The sequence below is a fragment of the Mustelus asterias genome, unplaced genomic scaffold (assembly GCF_964213995.1).
Source record: "Mustelus asterias unplaced genomic scaffold, sMusAst1.hap1.1 HAP1_SCAFFOLD_44, whole genome shotgun sequence".
In the NCBI taxonomy this organism is placed as follows: Eukaryota; Metazoa; Chordata; class Chondrichthyes; order Carcharhiniformes; family Triakidae; genus Mustelus; species Mustelus asterias.
This window is the reverse complement of record NW_027590121.1, coordinates 1,078,768-1,100,950: the sequence shown is the minus strand read 5'-3', so window position 1 is coordinate 1,100,950 and position 22,183 is coordinate 1,078,768. Positions and strand designations below refer to the sequence as shown.

Below are 22,183 nucleotides of genomic sequence, written 5' to 3'. Positions count from 1 at the left end.
AGTGCTCATTGGGAATAAAACTCACAATCTTCTTTGTCACTAAGTTTGAGACAATCCAATCAGCTCCCTCTACTGCTTCCCTCCTTCCCCTAACCCACTGGAACAAACCTCCTCTAACGCTCCCCTTTGTCTGAGCTCTGAACTCTCATCTTTCTGCAGTTTCTCTCCTGCCTCCCCTCATGTCCTCTTAGAGCTCATCTTGCCCATGAGACCCATCTCTTGATCCCTCAATCCTATTCCCACTGAGCTACTGACAGCACAACTTCTCCACATCAGCTGATATTGTCAATATCTTCCTCTCCTTCAAATCCGATATCATCACCCACTTCTCAATAAAATATCTTTGACACATGCCCTTGTAAACTACCATCCCATCTCCCTTTCCTCTCTAAAGTCCTTGAATGTTTTACCTTCCACATATTGTAACTTGTTTTCCCTTTCTCACTGTGTATAGTAAAGTTTATTTTGTTTGTGCAGAATCTGTGGAATCTTTTGCCTTTATTCACTTGTTAAGTGTCTTGAATCTCCACCGTTGTCAATTTTATACAAACTCACCCAAATCTAAAAACTATTTTGTGGGAATTGGGGGAATAGAACAGAAGATGGGTTTCTGCTGCTAAGTTACAATCCCAGCTGATGTTACTTCTGGGCAGGAAGGTCCCAGAATAAAACCCTGGCTCAATTGACCGTAACCTTTACCTTTTTGTTTTAGAAATGTGGATAAACAGAGTCACTGGACGGACAATGAGCTTTTAACAAAAACATCTTTTAAACATGAAAATACTGACAATAACACAAGACTCCTTCATTCCACACAATCACAGTGAGGGAGCTCCCTCTAGTGGCGAAGTGAGGTAAATGGCTTCTACCTGGGAGATCACTGAACCCTCAGGCTACTGAAGGGTCATTTTCAAACATAGAAACGTAGGAGGATTGTGCTGCTATATTTTTCTTGTTCCTATTTTTTTATATTAACGCAGACGAATCTATTTAGAGAGTTGAAACTAACCTCAGAAATAGCAACAGGCGAGTTCGAAGACAAACACATTCACAGACATACACTCTCAGACAGACACAGGCAAACTCGCACACACAGACATGCAGACAAAAAAACACTCTGACTTCCACAAATACACACACACTCACAACACAGAGACACACTGAGACCAATTTCAGTCCAAATAATCTGCTGGGCATTAAAATAATGTGAGAAGTCTCACAACACCAGGTTAAAGTCCAACAGGTTTATTTAGTAGCACAAACTACTAGCTTTCGGAGCGCTGCCCCTTCATCAGGAAAGTGGGAGTTCTGTTCACAAACAGGGCATATAAAGACACAAACTCAATTTACAAAATAATTTACATAATCCTGTTCATAAGAACAGGATATGGCGCTCGACTCATCGATCGACAGTTCCGGCGCGCCACAGTGAAAAACCGCACCGACCTCCTCAGAAGACAAACACGGGACACGGTGGACAGAATACCCTTCGTCGTCCAGTACTTCCCCAGAGCGGAGAAGCTACGACATCGTCTCCGGAGCCTTCAACATGTCATTGATGAAGACGAACATCTCACCTAGGCCGTCCCCACACCCCCACTTCTTGCCTTCAAACAACCGCACAATCTCAAACAGACGATTGTCTGCAGCAAACTACCCAGCCTTCAGGAGAACACTGACCACGACACCAAACAACCCTGCCACAGCAACCTCTGCACGACATGCCAGATCATCGACACGGATGCCATCATCTCACGTGAGAACACCATCCACCAGGTGCACAGTACATACACTTGCAACTCGGCCAATGTTGTCTACCTGATACGCTGCAGGAAAGGATGTCCCGAGGCATGGTACATCGGGGAAACCATGCAGACACTGTGACAACGGATGAATGAACACCGCTCGACAATCACCAGGCAAGAGTGTTCTCTTCCTGTTGGGGAACACTTCAGTGGTCACGGGCATTCGGCCTCTGATGTTCGGGTAAGCGTTCTCCAAGGCGGCCTTCAAGACACACGATAGTGCAGCGTCGCTGAGCAGAGACTGATAGCCAGGTTCCGCACACATGAGGACGGCCTCAACCGGCATCTTGGGTTCATGTCACACTCTCTGTAACCCCCACAACTTGCCTGGGCTTGCAAAATCTCACAAACTGTCCTGGCTGGAGACAATACACATCTCTTTAACCTGTGCTTAACCCTCTCTCCACTCATATTGTCTGTACCTTTAAGACTTGATTAGTTGTAAAGACTCGCATTCCAACCATTATTCTGTAAATTGAGTTGTGTCTTTATATGCTCTGTTTGTGAACAGAACTCCCACTTACCTGACGAAGGAGCAGCGCTCCGAAAGCTAGTGGCTTTTGCTACCAAATAATCCTGTTGGACTTTAACCTGGTGTTGTTAGACTTCTCACTGTGTTCACCCCAGTCCAACGCCGGCATCTCCACATCATCACTAAAATAATGACAGAAGCAAATTTGAAACTCAGTGCGTGGGTTTTATTGTGAAATGAGAAAATGTATAAATATATCCTCCAGATCGGGTTGCTTTGGAATTGATGATTTCTCTGCTGTCTATAAGGTTACCAAACAAATATTAAATTGTAGAGATTGTGAAGTTTGAGTTGTAATATCTATTGGTCTAAAATATCTGGGAGCAGAGTGAATGTGATGAAGGCTGGAATACAGACTGGAGGAATGAGGATGAAACTGCTGTGCAGAGTGAATGGTTCTTGTTATCAGGAAGGATGGATGGAGAGAGGGAGGGATGGTGAGATGGATGGAAGAAGGGGTGGATGGAGGGAGAGGGATGGATGGAGGGAGGGCGAGATGGATGGAGGAAGGGATGGATAGGTGAATGTGAGAAGCTGAAGTTTACATTTGAAGAGGTTCTCAGAGTCTTTGAGCAGCTGAACAGCGAAAGCCTTTGGGCAGAGACTGTGCTACTGCTGTTTCCCCTCCAGTCCACCAGGGTTCGCTGTAACCCTCTCGGCTGCTGCTCCCCCTGGGTGTCACCTCTTGCCCGCTCTGCCCGGCTGCTGTTCCTTGGCGGATGGGGGATCGGAGAGGAATTGGAGAAAGAGGTGGAACAGTAGGGCGCATGCGTAGCCGCCATGTTTGTTAGGGGCAATGTTTTGAAATTCTTCCCAGTGACAGAATTTGAACAACTTGTCCATCAAAGTGCTTCACTCTTTCACTTCCAATTTCTTACTGATGAGCAGAACAACAAAATCAGGGCAGCGAAGATAATTTGTATTCATACTGTGTCTTTAACAAAATAAAATAGTCCCAGACATTTCACAAAATTGTTCCAGTTCTTTGAAAAAGGGTAGCACAGTGGTTAGCACTGCTGCCTCACAGCTCCAGTGACCCAGGTTCAACTCCAGCCTCGGGTGACTGTGTCTCCCCGTGTCTGCGTGGGTTTTCATCTGGGTGCTCCTGTTTCCTCTCACAGTCCAATGACGTGCAGGCTAGGTGGATTGGCCATGCTAAATTGCCCCTTAGTGCCCCAAGATGTGTAGGTTCGGGGAAGTAACAGGATATGTGGGGCTCCGGGGATAGGACCTGGGTGCAGAGTCCAGACAAGTTGGCAGGTTTCTTTCCCTGAAGGACATGAGTGAATCAATTGAATCCAGCAGTTTTCATGGTCACTTTTTCCCAGTGCCGGCCCCACAAATGACCAGATTCATTCAGCTCAATTTCACAACCTGTCTTTGTGCTTTTGTGGGTTCTCTCTCACTCCCTTTTTTCTGTTTTAAATCAATTTCACAGGGTTTTAGAAGGGGACGATTTGCAGTTGGGAAACTGAAACCAAACATCACATTAGGGAATGATACTGTCGGCTAATTTATCGTAACCTGAATATTGTCATATTTTAAACATGGAAGAAAAAAGCACCGTTCACAGCGGAGAGAAACCCTACTCGTGTTCTGTGTGTGGACAGGGATTCAATCGATCATCTGCCCTGTCAAAACATAAATGCTGTTATGATGGGGACAAGCTGTGGAAATGTGAGGACTGTGGGAAGGGATTCAATTATCCATCCCAGCTGGAAACTCATCGGCGTGGTCACACCGGGGAGAGGCCGTTCACCTGCTCGGACTGCGGGAAAGGATTCACTAAGTCATCCACCCTGCTGACACACCAGCACACACACTGGGCAGAGGCCATTCACTTGCTGTGTGTGTGGGATGGGATTCACTCAGTCACCCACGCTGTTAACACACCAGCGAATTCACACTAGGCAGAGACCATTCACCTGCTCCGAGTGTGGGAAAGGATTCATTAATTTATCCAACCTGACAACACATCAAAGAAGTCACACTGACGAGAGACCGTTTAAATGTCTGGACTGTGGGAAGAGTTATAAAACCTCTCAGGAACTTATGTATCATCAACAAGTTCACACTGACGAGAGACCGTTCAGGTGCTCTCACTGCGGAACTGGGTTCAGGCGATCATCTCATCTCACCGTTCACCAGCGCACTCACACGGGAGATAGACCATTCACCTGCTCTCGGTGTGGGAAGAGATTCACTCAATCATCAGCACTGCTCAGACACCAGCGAGTTCACACTGGGGAGAGGCTGTTCACCTGCAATGATTGTGGGAAGAGATTCACTCGGTCATCCAACCTGCTGACACACCAGTGAGTTCACACTGGGAAGAGACCATTTACGTGTTCTGTGTGTGCGATGGGATTTACTCAGTCATCCAATCTGCTGAGACACCAGCAAATTCACAGTCAACTCCAGAGATTGGATTGTGTTGTCAATCAGATTGAGAACTGAGCTATGTCCATTAGGGTCTGTTTCTGCTGATGTTAATAAACTTCAGTTCAGTTATAGAGACTAATATTCTGGACAAAAATCAAATATGTTGTCTTTGATTTAAACATGCTGTGTCGAGCCTTTCTAATATCTCTAACACAAGTTAGTTCCTTTTGAAGGACTCTCCCTTTCTCTTGTCTCCTCCAACCTCACCTCCAACAACAAAGTGTGAGGAGCTGATGAGTTTCTGTCACTAAGATTGAGACAATCTGATCAGCTGCTTCCTTCCCTTCCACTCACCCACTGGGCCAGACTGTCTGTAAAGCTCCTCTGTGTCCAAGCTCTGAACTCACATCTTTCTCCAGTCTCTCTCCTATTTCCCATCAAACCCTCTGATTGTTCATCTTGTCCATGGGACCTGCTTTCAACTCCCTTTTCTCTGAAATCTTTAACTCTGAACCCCAGAGTCCAGTGAATTTTGGTAAATTACCACTGGTGCATTTGCTATTTCTCCCACCAGCTCTTTTAGTACACTGGGATGCATTCCACCAGGACCAGGAGACTTGTCTACCTTTCGCCCCATTAAACTGCCCACCACTACCCCTTTCGTGAGATTGATAGTTTCTAGGTTCTCACCTTCCATAGCCTTCCTGTCATCGATTTTTGGCATGTTATTTGTGTCTTCCACTGTGAAGACCGACACAAAATACCTGTTCAATGCCACAGACATTTTCTCATTTCCAGTTATTACATCCCCCTTCTCGTCCTCTAAAGGACCAATGTTTACTTTAGCCACACTTTTTCATTTTATATCTTTGTAGATTGGGGCGGTGGGGAGCGGGACTCCCTGATGGAACATCACCCAGCGATCTGTGAGGAAATGGAAGCCCCCCCCCCCCACGCCTCCCACAGATGTCACTCGTCAATGGGCCAAAACCTAAAGGCAGCAGGAGGAAGGCCACCAGACATCTCCAGGGCGTGCCTGCAACCCCCCTCGTGCCCTGTTAGCAGCACTTACCTCCTCACGCCAGTTCAAGGCTGCCACGCCAGGTTGCAACTTTTAAATACCTATTCTGATTCGTGCCAAAATTACATCATGCCAAAGAATTGGGAGACGCAGACGTGTGCGGAGATTGCCATGTGGACTCCGATAATAGCATGCAGAAGTATATAAACTCATGCTAAACAACGGCCCGCCGATTTTCAGCGGGTTCCCGGCGGCGCCATTTTTCTCTGGCTTGGAGATGCGCGCGGGTCGAAAAGAACTGCTGGGGAACCCACTAAATTATAAGATTATAAGATTATAAGACATAGGAGCGGAAGTAAGGCCATTCGGCCCATCGAGTCCACTCCACCATTCAATCATGGTTGATTTCAACTCCATTTACCCGCTCTCTCCCCATAGCCCACGCTATGGCCGACACGCGCATCTCCCAGCCCGACCCGCCAGAAAAGTGGCGGGCCGCAATGGGAGAATCGCGGCCATAATGTCGAATATTTGTAACATCAATCGCAACATTAACCACGCACAAGAATACATTACGTTAAATATAAACATCCTATTTCTGTCAATAATAGTGTGTTTCCACAGCTGCTCGTTTCATTTGTTTTAATATAACAAAGAACTGAACACTGTTGTGAGTCTGAAACTCGTCCCAACATTAAACCCAAGCAACCTCTCACTACTCTCTGGTGGCGGCAGCATTTACAAAAAAAAAACAGATTTGTTCACCTCCCGGAATCAAGATTGCTTTCAACACTTACTGATTCTCCACCGTACAACAGTTTACATTGTTTTCTCTTTGTATTTTAGACGGCACCTTGGGGTGATGGTTCTGTTTTTCATAAGTAAAACGCTGCCACAATTACTAATTGTTTGTCCACCTGTCCCAGTACCACATCTTCCCCTTGGGCCATCATCGGCTTCATCATTTAGGGCTACCTGTCTTCCACTGAATTACTGACCTGCCCCTTTTTCATTCTGCCCTCTCGTCTTTAGCTGCCACTCCAAATGCTTAAAACCTGTTGCATCAACAACATTTTCCCCAGTTCTGATAAGCATAATCATTTAAAATGTTCGCTCTATTTCTGTCTTCAAAGCTGCAGCCAGTCCATTTGAACAATTCCAGAATTGTGCTTTGACGTTTTAGACACTATTTAGCCTCTCCTGCTGTATTCCGGTTCATGTGACCACTGGGAATGAGGGAGGTCATGCGACAAATTTTGTATGAATAATCCGGAAATGTAGTAACTTCCTTTCCCAACGTTCCTCCAGACACCTCCTTAAACTATCTCAATGTCTACTCCTCTTCCATTCCAACAGGAAACTTATTTCACACATTTCACACTTTCCAGGATATATAAGATGGATGTCTCGATATTATCCGATAATTATTTTTCATACTTTAAACCCATCTCTCGGTGTAAGTCTCAACAATTCAATTTGGATTAAAATTGCAGGATATGATTTAAGACTGCAGCATCTGATATTGTTGTAGGCGCCATTCGGTGAGTTGGATCGGGTTGTGATTGAAGGAAATGTGTAATTTCTGTAGCGGGTCACAGTGGCTGGAATTTGTCTTGTTGAGGAATTTATTTCACAGAAAGAATGAAGGGATCACAGAGCTAGAAAGTGAGAGAAGTGTAATAATTTATCACAGACTGACACTGTGTTGGACAAGAGCGCTAGTTATCGAGTCTCACACAGTTTCCCTTTGACCCGCCTGCCCTGATCTCTGCTCGTGGAGACCTTGTTGTTCCGCTTCCATCATTGCCAACGGTTGGGTCAGCAGTGCTGTGGGTGGGGATCTGTATTTGCTGTGACAGAGGAGTTCATGGTCTGCAGTTACAGACAAGGGCGGAGACATTTGTGACCACCTCTTGCTTTTCCTATGACATCTCAGTGAGTACTTTCTCCCGGCTAAAAATCTATTCTCCCCCTTGGTTGCACTAAGCGGCACACTATTGTTTGTAGAATGGAAATAATGACGGTATTTGCGGGGTAAAGATGTTGCTAATATTTCCAGTAAGTAGTCTCACAACATCAGGGTAAAGTCCAGATATATCCCAGTACAACGCCGGCAACTCCACATCATGGCTAATATTTCCAAAGTGTTTTGAATCTGAGTTTTAAACTCCCGCTTGTTTTATCTTTCACCATGGTGACATGTCCTTTAGATCTAATTCGTGGAGGTTGCCACCAGCTGCTACCCTCAGCAGTTAAGACGGAAGGAGACGCGGTTACTTTAAAATGAATCTCTAACAATACATGGAGCGACTGTTAAGCATTAGACTGCTATTGGCAAGACTCTGAAATACAGCCAGAGTTTATTCTGATAAAACACCCGAGCGGTTCAGCATTCAAGCCAAAGACCATTTTTGGAACAACTCAACATCTTGACAAGAAATTTCACTTGAACAATCTCTGAGCTGTTACTGCTCCGTGAGACTTATAGTGATAAAAACAGTTAAATCTCGGAAAGAAAATCTCGCCTCTTTGTGCAATAGAAACTCTTGCAGCTGACGTCTGTTGTAGAACAGATCAATTGTGAATAACATTGATTCGTACAATCTGTTATTTGTTTGTGTTAGTTCACGATTTTAGCTTCCTTTGTCTTTGCTTGGTGAAAATTAGCCCGAGTCATCCACCGATTCTGAATTAGTTTCAGAAACTTTACAAGCATTCGCCACCAGGCGGCAGGAGGAGATTTGTTCAGTTGTTGGTTTGATGCTCGGGATTGGTTACAGATTGAGTGTTTTTAAAACATTTAATAAAAGTGAACGTTGCTATCAAGACCAGTATTTATTACCTACCACTAATTGTCCATGGAAAGATCTTGGTGAGCTGCCTTTCGCATTCCACGTAATGTGGCGACACTCGCAGTACTGTCAGGGAGGGGTTTCCATGATTTTGAGCTTCAGTGAAATGAACACAATATGTTAGGATATCGCATTGCTTGAAGGGGAACATATCGGTGCTGATGTTCCCATGCATCATCTGGTGGAAGTGATTGCGGGTTTGGGAGGTGCTGTCAATAAAGGTTCAACCTGTTTATTTAATGATATTAAATTCGGAAATCGGTGACGATGGACGCCTGTGTTTCTGACGGTTAAGCAATAAATTACAGGGAAAACGTTATTTTTATTGTATGTGTGTTGCGAATATTTCTGATGATCAACTAATCCAAGATCACTGAGTCAATGCGTGTCTCCTCACTCCCATTCAGCTCAAATCCATTAAACAGTCGCCTCCACATACAACCCCCGCTATATAATTCATTAAAAACATTTGGTGCTTCTATTCCATTCATTGTTGTAAGTTTTTTTTTAAAGTCACAAGTAAGGCTTATGAAGTAACTGCGAAATTACCCTAATCGCCACAGTCCGGTGCCTGTTCGGGTCAATGCCGCTAACAGCACGTCTTTCAGAATGTGGGGGGAAAAGCGAGCACTGGAGAAAATCCACCCAGACACATGGAGAATGTGCAAACTCCACACACACTGTGACCGCAGCTGAGAATCGATCTCGGTCCCGGCTGCTGTGTAGCAGCGGTGCTAATCACTGTGCTACCGTACCGCCCCGGACCGAAAGCGGAATGTAATGTAGTCAGAGAGCAGCTCCCCCAATTGGGGAATCCGGCTTTAGGACCAGAACAACTTTCACTGTTTTCTTTCTCTGTCTCCCCCTGACAGATTGAACCTGTGAAAGGACCGACCTTGGAGTATTTCCTCAGAAAATACTCAGCTTAGATTTGAACAGAAACCCTTTGTTCTTTTCGCCCCATTCCGATGGTAGGAATTAAATATCCAAGGAATTTGATATATTTGATTGAAGAGAAGACGCTTTAAGATGATTGAATGTCAACTGATGACTCAGCCGGCAATGAACCAATCAGCAGTGTCGTGCGTGTTACTCAGCTAAAGACTTGAGTGAAACAACTTCAGCTTCAGCTCATTGCTGTTAACTGTGCCGGGAGGTGTCTGGAAAATGCCTCCTGTCACTTTGTGTTCAGTCCTCACAGCGACAGCTCTGTTAATCGGTAAGTTCCCAAGTTGCACAAACTTGTTTGACATCTTTAACACATTACATTAATACATAGCTAACAATGGATTGATCAGAGAACCGTAAATTAATCCTACCCACATTGTCTCCACGCAGCCTGTGACAAACACTGGAATTTAAAACTGGGGGCAGTTTTCAGTTTTCCCTTCAAATAGCAGGAAATGCGTTTGGGGAACTGATCTCGATAGACGGCGCCAAATGTGCGTTCATGAAAAGTTTGCATATTCGATCCAAACGCCTTCCAGTGACAGATCCTGAGCTGTGGAAAATATCTTTCACTTTAGCGGCATCTATTTATTTACCGGGCTTTAATTCGGGTCAAAAAGCCAAACGTAGTTAATTGATATTGTTGGTTTGATGTCCCTCTGGACACTTGCAGGACATTGTCGAGGAGACTCTGTTACACAGACACCGGCTGCCGTCACAGTGAGTACAGGGAAGGATGTTCAGTTGTTCTGTAACTTTACAGCTACAACCAGCGACTATCCTAACATATTGTGGTACCGTCAGCATCCCGGCGGGTCGATGGAGTTTCTGCTGCAGAGATATACATACAGCGGGAGCACAGAGAGATTCCGAGGGGACCGTTTCTCTGCGGAGTTTGATTTTGTGAAGAGCACAATGAAGATATCTAAAACTGAGCTGACAGACTCCAGGGTGTATTCCTGTGCACTGAGACCCACATAGACGCAGAGCTGCGCTGAAGCTGTCGAAATACTCTTAGAATATCACTCAGCATGTAAACTTGGGTCGTTGAGTGAATAAGAATGAACTATCTATATGGCGCCTTCCTTGATGTACCACAGAGTGTTCACCGTCACTGTTACAATGAGTAGAGAAGAGACGGCAGCCAATTTGATCCCCGGTTGATCCTTCAAACAGCAACATTTTAATGGATCGCTTGTTTCAGAACGTTTATTTTGGGTAGTAATTGACTCGAGCAATTCAACTGCTCTTCTTCACAATCGTGTCCTTTTGAACTATCACCTCCCTCTGAGAGGGGAGTCGGTGCCGTCCATTTAACATCTCATTCGGCACCCCGGACAATTCACCATTCCCCTTGGGCTGCACTGCCGCATCTGAATGGGTCCTGTAAGGAGAGTCTCTGTAGAGAGAGTGGAATTCTGAAAACATCTGCTCCAGAGACGATAGAGCTAACAACTGAACCTCACCTGGGGAGCGGCGTTTGTAGATTAGCGCTTGTACTGCTAATTTTGGATATTGCACCGCTTTAACAATCAATATATAGTTTATATTTACACATGAAGGTAGATTAGTGTAAACCTTTAATCGAGGTGACCAGGATCAGAACTGAGAGATAGATAGCAAGCAGCCGTTCAGTGCTTCGGTCACTTTCCATCAACGTCACCCAAGTATCTATTCAGGTTGTTTTTCCTGAAGCACTCCTGTGGAGAGGAAAGAATCTCGGAACAGACTGGATACCTAATACTTGGAATTCCTGAAAGTGGTGACTGCTCATCAACCCAATCATGGAAAAGCTGGATCGAAATTTAAAAAACGGAAATTTAAAAAAAACATTACTGGGCCCGGTGGAAACAGCCGGACAATAAATTTAACCCCTGGAACGAACTATTACTCGACAAGAGAAAGAAGAGTTTCTACTGGTCCAGCACCCTGGACATTTGAAAGCACTTTACACACTATGGAAATTGATCTCCAGTGTTGCCGCTGTAATGTTGTTAGAAACATTATTTATACAGAAGACACGGGGTCTTATGGGTCTCTGCCAGAAAGAGTTGTCACTTTGACCGTCATAGTGGAGTGACAAGATTTGCGGGTCCCGTTGTTTTCTGGATACTTTGAGTTTGTGAGCAATAGTAACCGAAATATTTTTTCATACGAAGAGGGACTATTCCTCCCCTCATCTACTAGCCCTATCACTGTTCACCGGGATTTCAAATTAAGGTAGAATTAGCTCTGGTGGATATGTTCACTGCATTGCAATAGTAATAATACTTTCAGGAATAATGTGACATAATAATATTAAACGAACAGCCTTCAGTAATTTATGAATTCTGTGATTTTCCAGGAAATGGTCATTTACCTCAGATTGCCACCGGATGGAGCTGCCTCACCAAGTTTGTATGTTTGCTGCAACGATTACGGGAGCAATAGCATTGTGGATATGCTGCTGTCTAGTATTCTAGATGAACAAGCAGCTCTCCGAAATCACGCTATTCCTTATTATGTACTAGTTACATTATGAGATATTTATCTCTTCTTCTGGAATTCTTCATTCAGTTGATTCTTTTCTCAGAACAATGAACTGGACAGAAGAACAACAGAGAATAGGGAACAGGAGCTGGATTGGACCATATGATGGGGAAGGAAACTGCAGGGGACGGGCACAATTGAAATGTTCAAGGAACAGCTACTGCGTGTCCTTGATAGTATGTACCTGTCAGGCAGGGAGGAAGTGGTCGAGCGAGGGAACCGTGGTTTACTAAAAAAAGTTGAATCTCTTGTGAAGAGGAAGAAGGAGACTTATGTAAAGATGAGACGTGAAGGCTCAGTTAGGGCGCTTGAGAGTTACAAGTTAGCCAGGAAGGACCTAAAGAGAGAGCTAAGAAGAGTCAGGAGGGGACATGATAAGTCTTTGGCAGGTAGGATCAAGGAAAACCCTAAAGTTTTCTATGGGTATATCAGGAATAAAAGAATGACTAGGATAAGATTAGGGCCAGTCAAGGACAGTAGTGGGAATTCCGAAGAGATAGGGGGGGCGCTAAATGAATATTTTCCGTCAGTATTCACACAGGAAAAAGACAATGTTGTCGAGGAGAATACTGAGATACAGGCTATTTGACTAGACGGGGTTGAGGTTCATAAGGAGGAGGCGTTAGCAATTCTGGAAAGTGTGAAAATAGATAAGTCCCCTGGGCCGAATGGGATTTATCCTAGGATTCTCTGGGAGGCTAGGGAGGAGATTACAGAGCCGTTGGCTTTGATCTTTATGTCGTCATTGTCTCCAGGAATAGTGCCAGAAGACTGGAGGATAGCAAATGTTGTCCCCTTGTTCAAGAAGGGGAGTAGAGACAACCCTGGTAATTATAGACCAGTGAGCCTTACTTCTGTTGTGGGCAAAGTTTTGGAAAGGATTATAAGAGATAGGATTAATAATCATCTGGAAATTAATAATTTGATTAGGGATAGTCAGCACGATTTTGGGAAGGGTAGGTCGTGCCTCACAAACCTTACTGAGTTCTTTGAGGAGGTGACCAAAGAGGTGGATGAGGGTAAAGCAGTTGATGTGGTGTATATGGATTTCAGTAAAGCGTTTGATAAGGTACCCCACGGTAAGCTATTGCAGAAAATACGGACGCATGGGACTGAGGGTGACTTAGCGGTTTGGATCAGAAATTGGCTAGCTGTAAGAAGACAGAGGGTGGTGGTTGATGGGAAATGTTCATCCTGGAGTTCAGTTATTAGTGGTGTACCGCAAGGATCTGGTTTGGGAGTTATGGGTTTACCGATACGGCTCCCGGCTTTGAACACCTCAGCGGGAATCACAACCTGAAATAAAGCACTTTTCACTTGTCAGTGAAAGGATAGAAGATGACAGACAGCGCCGTGTATTACTGTGCACTGAGGCCCACAGTGAATGAGGATCCCGCGGGCCTCATACAAAAACTGGCACAGGTCGAAAATCAATGATTCATTGTCAGGGCAACACATGGGGTTGAAAATTCAGAGAGCATGCAACCATAGAGAAGGTGACAATACAGTCCCGTCTGAGGGTTTTCGCTCACTGAGGTCAATGATTGTCACTGTTGGGAAGTTTGACATTTTTACTCATATTACTACCAGATCAAGTCCAATCGTTCCCATATCACATTCACACAAATCTGCAAATCTCCCAAGTGAAAAACGTCATCAAGCTGTATTTTGAATGTTCCTAATCAGTTGACTGTCTGACAGATCACACATTTCAGAAGTGATCAAATATCAAAGGCAGACTCAGAGTTGCCACATGTTGAAGTTGCTGGGTTAAAAATATTGACTGACTGAAATCCATGCCTTCCCAGTGGAAGCTCATCTCAATGTGGAGCTGGGTGATTACTTTTCCCCAGTGTTCTTAAAACGGTATCTATTAATTATCCTCATGCACTGGGCGGCACTCAAAAACTGTGCATCAGAGGGATTTCAAATTATCTGCTTCAATTTTCACCTTAATTAGGGGGAAAGATCTACCTAAAAAAATACATTGACATTGAGTTCGAAGGCAAGCGAGTTAAACGGAGAAAGAATGACTGATATTGTGACAGAGAAGGTGAGAGTGAGAAAGACACACGCAGCCGGGGCTACAATTTGATTGGAGATCGCCAGCTGTACTTCCTCCTCAACTAAGAGTGATTGGTCCAAAGCTACCAGGTCCAAAGGTGATCCTCAGGGAGACTAGCCAATCGTAGCACTAAGAAACGCCCCCCCCCCTTTCCTATAATTGAAGCTGTCTCTGATCTGAGTTCGCTCTGTGATATAAGACTGGAAACAGCGACAAATGTTAAGCAGTGTCGCTGTTTACTGCCAATCAGGAACCATGTGTTCCCTGTGTGCTTTACTGATAATAATGGTCACATTGCCCGGTTAGTCTGAGCTCAAATCCTCAGTGTGTGTTTCACGGGTTATATTCACTCACAGATTTCTCACACATTCTATATGTTGTTACAGGAACCAATGGCCAAGATTCAGCTTCCCAGCAGCGCCTGAATTCACGGTTCAGGAAGGACAGGAGGGAATATTGAACTGCAACTACACTACAAAAAAAGTAATGCCAACTCTCTTCTGGTACATCCAGAATCCTGGTGAAGCTCCGAGATATTTACTGAAGAGTTACGGGAAGCGGCAGGGGGATAAGTCTCCCGATTTCCCGGACCGGTATTCTGCTGATTTGGACCAAGACAAGAAAACAGTTCCGTTAAATATCACCGGGGTCCGTGTGTCTGACTCTGCTGTGTATTACTGTGCGCTGAGCCCCGCACTGTTACAGAGTCAGCCCGCACAAAAAAACAGCAAGGGCACTCTCGCCTCCTCTCACTGAATCAGATCTGTCAACTGGATTAGGGTTTTATAGTATGACCCAAATCATATAAAGACCAATTTGCCAGAATTTTTACGTTCTGTGCTGCACAATGTGTCGTTATACATCAAAGTCCTGTTTCTATCAGCGGTAAGTATTTTATTTTTCATTTTCAGCGAGCAGCTCTCTTAATGAGAAACTCCGGCCATGATAATAGAACCATTTTAACAATTACCCATCACCTCCAACTTAAATATTGACCCTGTTAATGAAGCCATATTGAGTTTAAAGCAACTCTTATCATTCTCTACACCACAGAGCAGTGATTGTGCAGTCTTTGGGTTTATTTCGAACTGATGATGATACATTTGTGGATTTTAAGAGTAAAATGGGACTTCGGGTAGTGCATGAAGATGGTGGGAGATAGACAGGTAGATAGTAGGAGCATTTTTGCAAGGCAAAGTGGCCACTGCTGGTCTTTCATCTACCCAGCTCACTGACGTCACAAACTGCGAGTTGATTGGATGAAATGTGGGACAATGGAGCAATGAACCGATTGGTTGTCACTTGTCGCTCTGTCAGGAATAGACCAATCAGGTTGCCAGGCCGAATGTCACTGCTCATCTTCTCAACTCTTACCTAAAACTATTGAGCTTTAACTCACTGAGTTCAGATCCAGCATCAGCTCTGTGAGCATTTTGGGTGATACCCTTTATTCATTCCTCACAGCTACTGGCCTCCTAACTTGTTAACTCCCAAGTTACTCAGTTTTCAACTTGTTAACGTTACTCATAGAAAGAATCATAGAAACCCTACAGTGCAGAAGGAGGCCATTCGGCCCATCGAGTCTGCACCGACCACAATCCCACCCAGGCCCTACCCCCACATATTTTACCCACTAATCCACGCATCCCAGGACTCTAAGGGGCAATTTTTTTTAACCTGGCCAATCAACCTAACCCGCACATCTTTGGACTGTGGGAGGAAACCAGAGCACCCGGAGGAAACCCACGCAGACATGAGGAGAATATGCAAACTCCACACAGACAGTGACCCGAGCCGGGAATCGAACCCGGGACCCTGGAGCTGTGAAGCAGCAGTGCTAACCACTGTGCTACCATGCCGCTCACAGAGTATTTTTACTTTTAACCATGTGTTTCCTGCATTTGCAATATATTCTGTTAACTTGATAATCTTGGCTGCAATAAAATGGCAACAAAATGTTCTCTATTTCTTCATTTCTGCAGGTGTTCATGCTGCAGACTCGGTCTCACAGGAGCCGGGTTACAGCGACACAGTTCGAAGGCGACTCTGTGATAATCAATTTCAGCTATTCCACCACTGCTGCTTTCTAATTATTACACCTGTACCGTCAGGATCGGGACAAAGCTCCCAGATTCTTGATCTATATTCCTTCTGCTGGGGATATTTTCCACTCCATCTGACGAAGGAGCAGCACGCTCCGAAAGCTTATGGTGTCTGCTCCCAAATAAACCTGTTGGACTTTAACCTGGTGTTGTGAGACTTCTTACGATATTTTCAGACCAGAGGGTGTGGGGCCTCGATTTTCTGCATTCCTCGACAGTTCAAAAAGTGAGGGGATTTTCACCATCCCTGAGCTGCGGTTGTCTGACAGCGCGGTGTATTACTGCGGACTGAGAGACAGAGTGACAAGAACCAGAGGGAGCTAGGTGGAAAAACACTGCCGCAATGTGACAGGGTGATTGGGATAGGGCAAAATGGAGGGAATTCTGTTCTTTCTAAACGTATCAGCAGAATGTGTTGGTTTCAAATAAATGTCAATAAGTTACAAGCCGAGAGTAACAGATTTGGGGAAGGTTCCATTTATTCCATTTATATCAAATATATTTTGGGCACAATTCATAGAAACCTAGAAACGTAGAAGATAGGAGCAGGAGGAGGCCATTGGGCCCTTCGAGCCTGCTCCGCCATTCATCACGATCATGGCTGATCATCCAACTCAATCGCCCAGTCCTGCTTTCTCCCCATAACCTTTGATCCCATTCGCCCCAAGTGCTTTATCCAGCCGCCTCTTGAATGCATTCAATGTTTTGGCATCAGCTACTTCCTGTGGTAATGAATTCCACAGGCTCACCACTCTTTGGGTGAAGAAATCTCTCCTCATCTCCGTCTTAAATGGTCTACCCTGAATCCTCGGACTGTGACCTCTGGTTTTGGATTTCCACACCATCGGGAAAATCCTCTCTGCATCTACCCTGTTTAGACCTGTTAGAATTTTATAAGTCTCTTTGAGAACCACCCCCCGCCCCCCTGCTTTCGTCTGAACTCCAGTGAAAACAATCCTGACGTCGTCAATCTCTCCTCTTACATCAGTCCCACCATCCCCGGAATCAGCCTGGTAAACTTTTGTTGCACTCCCTCGAGAGCAAGAACATCCTTCCTCAGAAAGGGAGACCAAAACTGCACACAATACTCTAACCGTGGCCTCACCAAGGCCCTGTATAGTTGCAACAACATATCCCCGCTCCTGTACTCGAAACCTCTCGCAATGAAGGCCAACATACCAATTGCCTTCTTTTCTGCCTGATGCACCTGCATACTTACCTTCAGTGACTGGTGCACAAGGACACCCAGGTCCCGCTGCACACTCCCCTGTCCCAATTTACAGCCATTCAGGTCATAATCTGAATTCAAATCTAATTCAAAATGTCTTAGAGAATTTAGACAAGTTTGTAAAATTTGCGATATAAACATGAGCACGGTCTAAGACCAGTAACAACCGACAACGTCTCTAATGGATTACACGGCAAATAAAGTTGAAGGAAGGAGACAGCGCCAGTATCATGTAAACAGGCACTGGATCCAGTGAAATATGAACAGATATGTGGGATCAGTGTAGTATTAGTTGAGACACTAGTTTGTGCCCTGTGAGAAGAAATACGGTCTGGACAGTTGTTAACCATCCTGCTGTAATCGAAACAAGGAGATTGTCTCATAAATGAATACAGGAAACATGGTTTAAGGTTACAATAGGAAATATAGAGCATAGAGTAAAGTTCAGTACAGCATTTACACCGAACAACGCAATATTTACTGACAAGATATTTTGGTGTAAGCTTTTGAATTTCTTGTAAAAATAATTCCTGAACAATCATGCTCTGAATGGAACTGAACATTACAGGTAGAAATTGTGAACTCTCCCACAAGGTGGCAGCAACGCTCAGAACCTACTGATATTGTAGCGGTCCGTTCGGTTAAAATTTCCACATCTCTGTAACAGTGAGGGACAATTAACACGTTTCATTTAATTATCAACATTTTGACCTGGCGTAAGCCTGTCTCCATTGCAGACTGATATTTTAAACAGTGTTATCTTACTTTCCGTTTCCCCTATTTCACTGCATCGACAGAGCTAGTTTCAGGGAACCAACTGGAGTTTGTGTTGTCAATGGTGGGCAGCCAGTTTTGCAGCCACGACGTGAATGCAATAATCAGGCAGAAAGAATGTTCGGTTTGTACCGTTTCTGATGCTGTTTCTGCTGATTGTTCTCTGGGTCTTTGTGCACAGGAATATTTTCCAGTGTCAGTGTGTGACTGGCTGTTGTAAACAGTCCTCAGCAGACAGCAGCTGTGACCCAGAAACCTGCGGCAGTTTTTGTACGAGAATTTCACTCGTTCTCATCACTGTGAGACTCTGTGCACAGTAATAGACCGCGGTGTCAGACAGCCGCAGCTCCGAGATTGTCAATCGGTACAACTTGTCTGACTGCTGGACTCTATCCGAAAACCGTGTCCGAGCGAAATCGGCCTTGAATTCATAACTGTCGCTCGGGTCCCGGCGGACGGCAAACTCGGGCTGTCTGCCTGGGTACTGACGGTACCAGAATAAATAATCAGCATCGTCGGTAAAGATGCAGCTTAAAGTGACATATTTTCCCTCTGGCGGTGTGAGTGAGGATTCCCGCTGAGTAACAGAATCTCCATCGCTCTGATCTGGAACACACAGTTAAAAAAGTGCAAATAATCAACTGAACTGAAATGTGACAATTAGTGGTTAATATCACATACAAAAAGTTGGAGTACAGACCTTAGAAAAATAAACTTTCTACAAAATTGATCTGTCTGTTTTAAATCCTAGAGAGCGTAATTCGCCTCACTTCGTCTCAATCTCTCAGAATTTCCATCCATTTCTTTCTGCATCATCTCTTTATTTAGCTTCCCTTGTGGTAGTGATGTACAGAATATAAACACACGCTGGGTATGGAGGCCTGTCCACAATGCCCTTTTGCATCTCTTTGAACCGTTGCATTTATCATAATCAATGATCCAGAAGTGAAAAGAACTCTGCAGCACTAACCTATTAACCACCTTTCAATCACATTTGAAGACCTCTGTCAGGCTGTCCCTCCAACCTCGCTTTGCGAGATCAAATAATCTCAGCCAGCACAATTATTGCTGATAGTTAGCTCATGCCAATTGCGGTATCACCTTCTTACAGATTTTTCCTCATTTTCTCCTGTGCCCTGGCATTATTTCCTAACACTCCTCATGTGGTCTGACCAAGTTTCGATACAAGTGATAAATAGACTATTTACTTTTAAAATCTAATTCTCTGAAATTAATCTTCATTTAAAAGTTTTAAATTTCTCACCGACACAGAAAGCTGCCCAGAGCACAACGAGAACGTGGATCTGCATTGCTGCTGCTGTCCCAGAAAGGTGCAGAACAGATAACTGTAAAAGAGCAAATGTCATCTGCTGCAGGACAACACAGACTCAGAGCAGCCACATTTCTGATGTCACTTCCTGCAGCATATCACACGGATGGAGCTCTGGGAGTTGCCCCTCACCACTCTGATGTTTCTTAACCAGGGCTACGTGTTTATATAGGGGAACGCAAACATTAATGCCATATCCCGCTCATCAGAGAATAAGATTTCTGAGTGTAGGCAGCTGGATCTCAAAGATATATAAGCGGGAAAATCAACGCAAGATTTTTGTGAGGCGCCTGATGAAGATTTCGTTTAGGATTGAATAATTTACTGACTCTAACAAAGTTGGTACGAAACTATTGGTCGGCAGAATGGAATGAAGATTAACGACACTTGCTACAGAGAGGCAACGTTATGTAATTTTTCAATGTTGCTTTGTTACTGAGTTCAGTTCCTTGTAGTTAAATCCTACCTGTGAAAACACTGCCCAGACTGTCCTGTGCTGTTCTCACACTGACCCTTCTCACCTGTCCTGTTTTATTGGAGAGATTGCTGCCAATTTTTTATGTTTGTCATTGTTTGGATCCGCAGTCCAATGGAGAGGGGATTTATATTTCTACCCTGACAGAGAATTTCACATATTGCGAAGATATAGGGAACAGACTGTGGAAGTATCGCAGACCACTAATTATTATATCACTTCGGATTAAGTAGATGTTTCCCAGTAAAATGAACTCTCCTTAGTGCCCCGGCCTAACCCGGCTGCCGTATCCCAAACATTTTTATTTAACAAGTGCTGATGTAGTGATGAATATTCATTACCCAGTTCAATAGAGGAGTCGGTGCCGAAAATGATGGTTGAAGAGGGGATCATTTTACCACAAATTCCATCCTGTAAACAAACCAAGTCCTTATGTGTTCGGTACAAGTAGAACATGGGCATTTCTACAGTCTGTCTTTCAGCTCTGGGGAGGGACAGCAAAGCAGAACCCCGGCTTTACACAGCAATACGCTTCTATACTTAGTAAAGCAGCAGACATTAAAGAATTAATGATATAAAAAGCTCTCATATCCGCTACCGCTATTTCTGTGCCTTAAGCCCCAAATTGCTGCCGAGATACAGCGGATTCGGTACAAAATTGCACATCGAAATTTCCAGTTAATGTCACAAATATGCGCTCCCGCACTAACAAAGCAAGAGCGATAATTCAACCACCTCCGAAAAGCCCAAAGACCTGCAAAGGTCTATGAAGCAACATAGAAGAGCTAGTAAAATGGATTATGAAATGAAACTTGCAAAGCAGATCGAGATCAATAAGGAAATATTAGTTACATAAAGGGAAAGAAGGTGATCAGGAGTAATATTGGTCCGTTAGAGACTTAAAGTGGGGATATTGTTATTGATTGTGGGAAAAAGGGGATCCCTATTTGCTCTTGAGAATGTGGCGCTGAGCTGCTGACTTGAACAGCTGCTGTCCAAGTTACACAAATAGAAATGAAATGGGGAGGGACTCGGAGATTTGAGGAAATGGCACTGTTGAAACCAAGGAGAATCAATTAAATTTGCAAAAGTAAATCAAGTAAAATATTTCCAACATATCATTGATTATGCATTTATCATATATAACTTTAAAATGAGGGCAAAACTCAGTTTGAAATCAATGCCTTCATTGGTGAACAGTTAATCCTTAACCACTTTTATAATTTACAGTTACTGCAGTAAAGTAGCGTCCTGGTTTATAGACAATTGGCCTGTTCACACGTGACCCGAAAGAGAAGCAGCAGCGGATCAACAACCCACATCCTTACACCGGACGAGCAGAAACTGATTCCAGCCCATCAAACTGCAGAGAAACCGAGTGTCTGGAACTTTATCTGTTGCATCTTACATTAGCGGAATATTGAAGATGTTGATTCACTTCGTGCCCTTCTGCTGTGAGCTGTGCCCCGTATTCCTATTGACAATGCTTTTGTATCACACGGTGCAAATGAATCTATTCCTTGTCATTCTGGTGATGCTAACTTTTAAGTGCAGGATACTTATTCTATAACTTGTGAATCTGTATATTTATACTAATTTTGCTTCATTGTCTGAATGTTTTCATAGGTCGATGTCACTCGGACCAAGTTTCACAAACTCACACAGCGAAAACAGTCCAGAGCGGGGATTCGGCACAGATAAACTGCAGCTATGGCATGTCCAGTATTTATGGAATGTATTGGTACAGACAAAAAACCCGATCAGGGACGTAAGTGGATAATAAGCAGATTCTCGGATGGCAAAGAGAAAATGACTGATTCGAGTTGAAACTTTCCACTGCGGGTAAATTGGGTCAGTTGGTTACTGAAGACACGGAGAGCGTGGATCCTGCTGTGCATTAATGCCCACACTGAGAGGAAAAACGGCAGTCATTGTAGAAAAACCTCACACCTGTTTACAGTTGCTGCAGCGATCAAACAAATAGCAGACTGCCGGCAAGACATGTCAGAACGAGAGCAGGAAATGAAGCATGAGGTTGCCCTGGGCTTTGCAATTCCTGACAGCGACTTTGCTCAGACATATTGACAGTCAGGGCATAACCTATCCGATTGAAGAAACAGTCACTCAGTGAGAGTGGGCT

At 44.3% G+C, this 22,183-nt stretch overlaps 2 protein-coding genes across 2 annotated transcripts in view; both read left to right on the top strand.

Moving 5' to 3' along the window:
* The window catches only part of LOC144483022 (uncharacterized), a 1,062,789-nt gene that overhangs the window by 672,923 nt on the left and 367,683 nt on the right, over window positions 1-22,183 (top strand). The gene's annotated exons all lie outside the window — the stretch shown is intronic.
* Window positions 2,818-22,183, top strand: part of LOC144482982 (uncharacterized) — a 162,871-nt gene continuing 143,505 nt past the window's right edge. Inside the window, 2 exon segments of the mRNA XM_078201810.1 lie at window positions 2,818-3,095; window positions 4,320-4,736. Of these exon segments, the coding sequence (XP_078057936.1) occupies window positions 2,818-3,095; window positions 4,320-4,736 (695 nt within the window).